At 31.9% G+C, this 3,197-nt stretch overlaps 1 protein-coding gene across 1 annotated transcript in view; it reads right to left on the reverse strand.

The window, feature by feature from the left end:
- The window catches only part of LOC106458501 (coiled-coil domain-containing protein 13-like), a 23,229-nt gene that overhangs the window by 11,312 nt on the left and 8,720 nt on the right, over positions 1-3,197 (reverse strand). The window contains exon 4 of the mRNA XM_013918021.1: positions 1,234-1,344. Coding sequence (XP_013773475.1) covers positions 1,234-1,344 — 111 coding nt within the window. The remainder of the gene's footprint in view (positions 1-1,233; positions 1,345-3,197) is intronic.

The following is a 3,197-nucleotide window of genomic DNA, read 5'->3' on the forward strand; positions in this document are numbered from 1 at the left end:
GATTTACCTACACAAATTAGGTTGGAAATAAACGTATATGACCATGAAACTAACTTTTTTCGCTTATTTTGATAGGTAAACGTCAGTGTCTTTCTCTCAAAGATTTAAATGTTTCTCTGCTTAATGGCATTGCACTAGGGTATAACACAGCGGTATGTTTACAGACTTACAACACTAGAAACTCGGTTTCGATACCCGGGGTGGGCAGAGCACGGAGAGCCCTTTGAGTTGGTTTGTGCTTAACTACAAATAAACAAACTTATATAAATAGGAGGAATAGGCGCTTACATAAACATTACAGTACTTTTAAAATAATCTGGTGACTGGTATCGTCCCTTTTTTTTTTTTCCAAAGGCAATTTGAAATCACGTAGTACACGTTTTCCCCCTTTTCACTGAAGGATCAACTTTGTTAGAAAAATAACATGCCAGACGCTCATTAATTAAGTATAAAACGTTTTCACCTGTGAAATGCATATCTCTGTTCCTTGGTAAACCTGATACGCCTAAAAATACAAATTAATGCCGAAATCTTTTGTGGCATTCTTAATTTTTAAAGCTGGCATCACATTAAAATTTTCTACAGAGGAAGCTTCACCGCACCAATATGGTGGTTAGGCTGGCGTACGTTGGAAAGAAGCATGTCACATTTGATGTTTATTTATTTATTTAATTTTTAAATGTATCTAGATCAATATATGTATATATTCATATACGTACTGATTAATCGCAATAAAGGAGAAAATGTTAACCTTAATGTAGCATAAAAAATTAGTAAACAGTACAAAGAAGAAATTATTTGTTCAATGATGTCTAGATACGTAAAGGAACTTTAGCATTTTATCGAAAATTAAAACATTAATTTAATAGAAATTAATCTCGAACTAAAAGTAATTTTATTGCCTTAAATGTGTACTTTGAGACAAATATAAACTATTCTTATTCAAACGAAAAGCTGAGTTTTGTTTTTACACAAATTTCCGGGAAAACAAATAAATTTCTCGTTTACTTGATAATACTTGATAAAGTATATAAATTTCAGTTTACAAGTAAACGAATAGAAATGTACCAGAAAATGTAGATTAATGCATCTTGTTTTATAAAATAGTTATTGATAACAATACGTTGCCGGACTTTTTTTTTTTTGTCTCGGATAAATTAAAATAGCTAATTCACCACAAGCACCAGTTAAAAGCTACGTCTAAAATCTTCAAAAGAAAACAAAATCACCTACTTTGTATGCGAGTCGAAGATCTTGACGTAACTGTTGAGCATGATTTCGTGACTCTAACAGTTTGATGTTCGTCTGATCTAATTTTTCTTGTAGCTCTTTACTGGTAACGTCCTGCATAAAATATAAAAAAAATTAGTCAAATATCTTTAATTTATATATTCACAGTTCCAGTGTAGAACAAACTCTGTTCATTGATTAAGATCACGTAGGACAGAGTTGAAACAGGTACGATACAAACATCGAGTGGTTGCTCAGCAACAGTTAATAAGGCTTGACAAACATAAATCATTGATTAAGATCACGTAGATTTATATTTGTCAAGCCTTATTAACTGTTGCTGAGCAACCACTCGATGTTTGTATCGTACCTGTTTCAACTCTGTCCTACGTGATCTTAATCAATGATTTATATTTGTCAAGCCTTATTAACTGTTGCTGAGCAACCACTCGATGTTTGTATCGTACCTGTTTCAACTCTGTCCTACGTGATCTTAATCAATGATTTATGTTTGTCAAGCCTTATTAACTGTTGCTGAACAACCAGTCGATGTTTGTATCGTACCTGTTTCAACTCTGTCGAATAGCTCCTGAGAAAAGATTTTATCTGATATAAATTCTTTAAAACTCAATTATTCACTATCTTTTAAGTTGGATATGTAATGTATACACATTATATATAGTATATTACAATTATGCACGTGATGTCACGCTTGGTATTTCGTATAAAAAATTTAACAGCCTCAAGCAGCCTTTCATTGGTACAAGGCTGTTTATGAATGAAAAGTATAATGATAAACATTGTTTTTCTTTTATTACTATTTAAGGACACATTCCAGTGAAGGACAACTTCTCACCAATCTAACAGGAGTATTAATAATTACAGTCTTGAAAGTGTGAAAATTGATAAGGTTCACCCTGGCATACCGAACTTTATCCTTAGTTCTCATCCTGTGGTGCATGAATCTCTACGAGTCCATTTGAAAATCCCATTAACTTACATATTTATGTCAATGTCGCTTTTATACAGTGTAAGATCGTCATTTTACTATGGGTGTGTGCGAGACTGTCTTTGATTCTTGCAGAGATTCACAAGGAAAAATTTTGATTAGTGGACTAGACATCCACCGGTAGGTACTTATGACGCTAACATCCGGGATTCGATTCCCTACGGTGGACAAAGGACAGATACCCCATTATGTAGCTTTGCGCAAAGAAACAACAACATCAAAAACCAACTATACCAAACTAAAAACTATACCAGGTTCCAAGTAAGGAATAATTTTTGGAGGAAATAAGAACCTGGTTTGAGTTCGCGACAAGTTAAAAGAATCACTGATAATGTTAGTCTAACTGGATACAAATTTAATCATTTTCTTTATGTGAAGAAATTATATACCGCCCACACTTACACTGTTTCTGTAGTTTACACACACAAAATATAAAAAACTGAATATTTTAAATCTTCTTACAGACAAAACCAATCGTCTTTAAGACTAAATTACGACTCGTATAACTCATTATATATATATATTGTTTTTTGCCTACAAATTGTTTCGCGTGTAGTTGAACTGAATTAGCTCTTGATCGACAACTTCTCTTACTGCATTTTATCTTGTGTTTAAATTGTATGTTTTCATTTATATATATGTATATATATACATACATAATGTACATATGTATCTATATATCACTTATAGATTATCCTATTTCTCTCAATGTAAACCATTTTAATTTACGTGTATTGCATGGTCCAACAAAGTTTAATCGGTTGTTTTAAGCAGTGTTTAATGTTTCATTCTAAATTTATCAGATTTAAATCTTCCTGCCATGCATACAAAATTACAATATCAAAACTTACATTATTTGTCTTTGACCTCTTCTCAAGATTCTCTGGACTTCCTTCTTCGTTTTCTCCCAAATTTTCAGATACCTAATTTTTATGTAATATATATATATATATATATA

This window comes from Limulus polyphemus, unplaced genomic scaffold, assembly GCF_000517525.1.
Source record: "Limulus polyphemus unplaced genomic scaffold, Limulus_polyphemus-2.1.2 Scaffold477, whole genome shotgun sequence".
Taxonomy (NCBI): domain Eukaryota; kingdom Metazoa; phylum Arthropoda; class Merostomata; order Xiphosura; family Limulidae; genus Limulus; species Limulus polyphemus.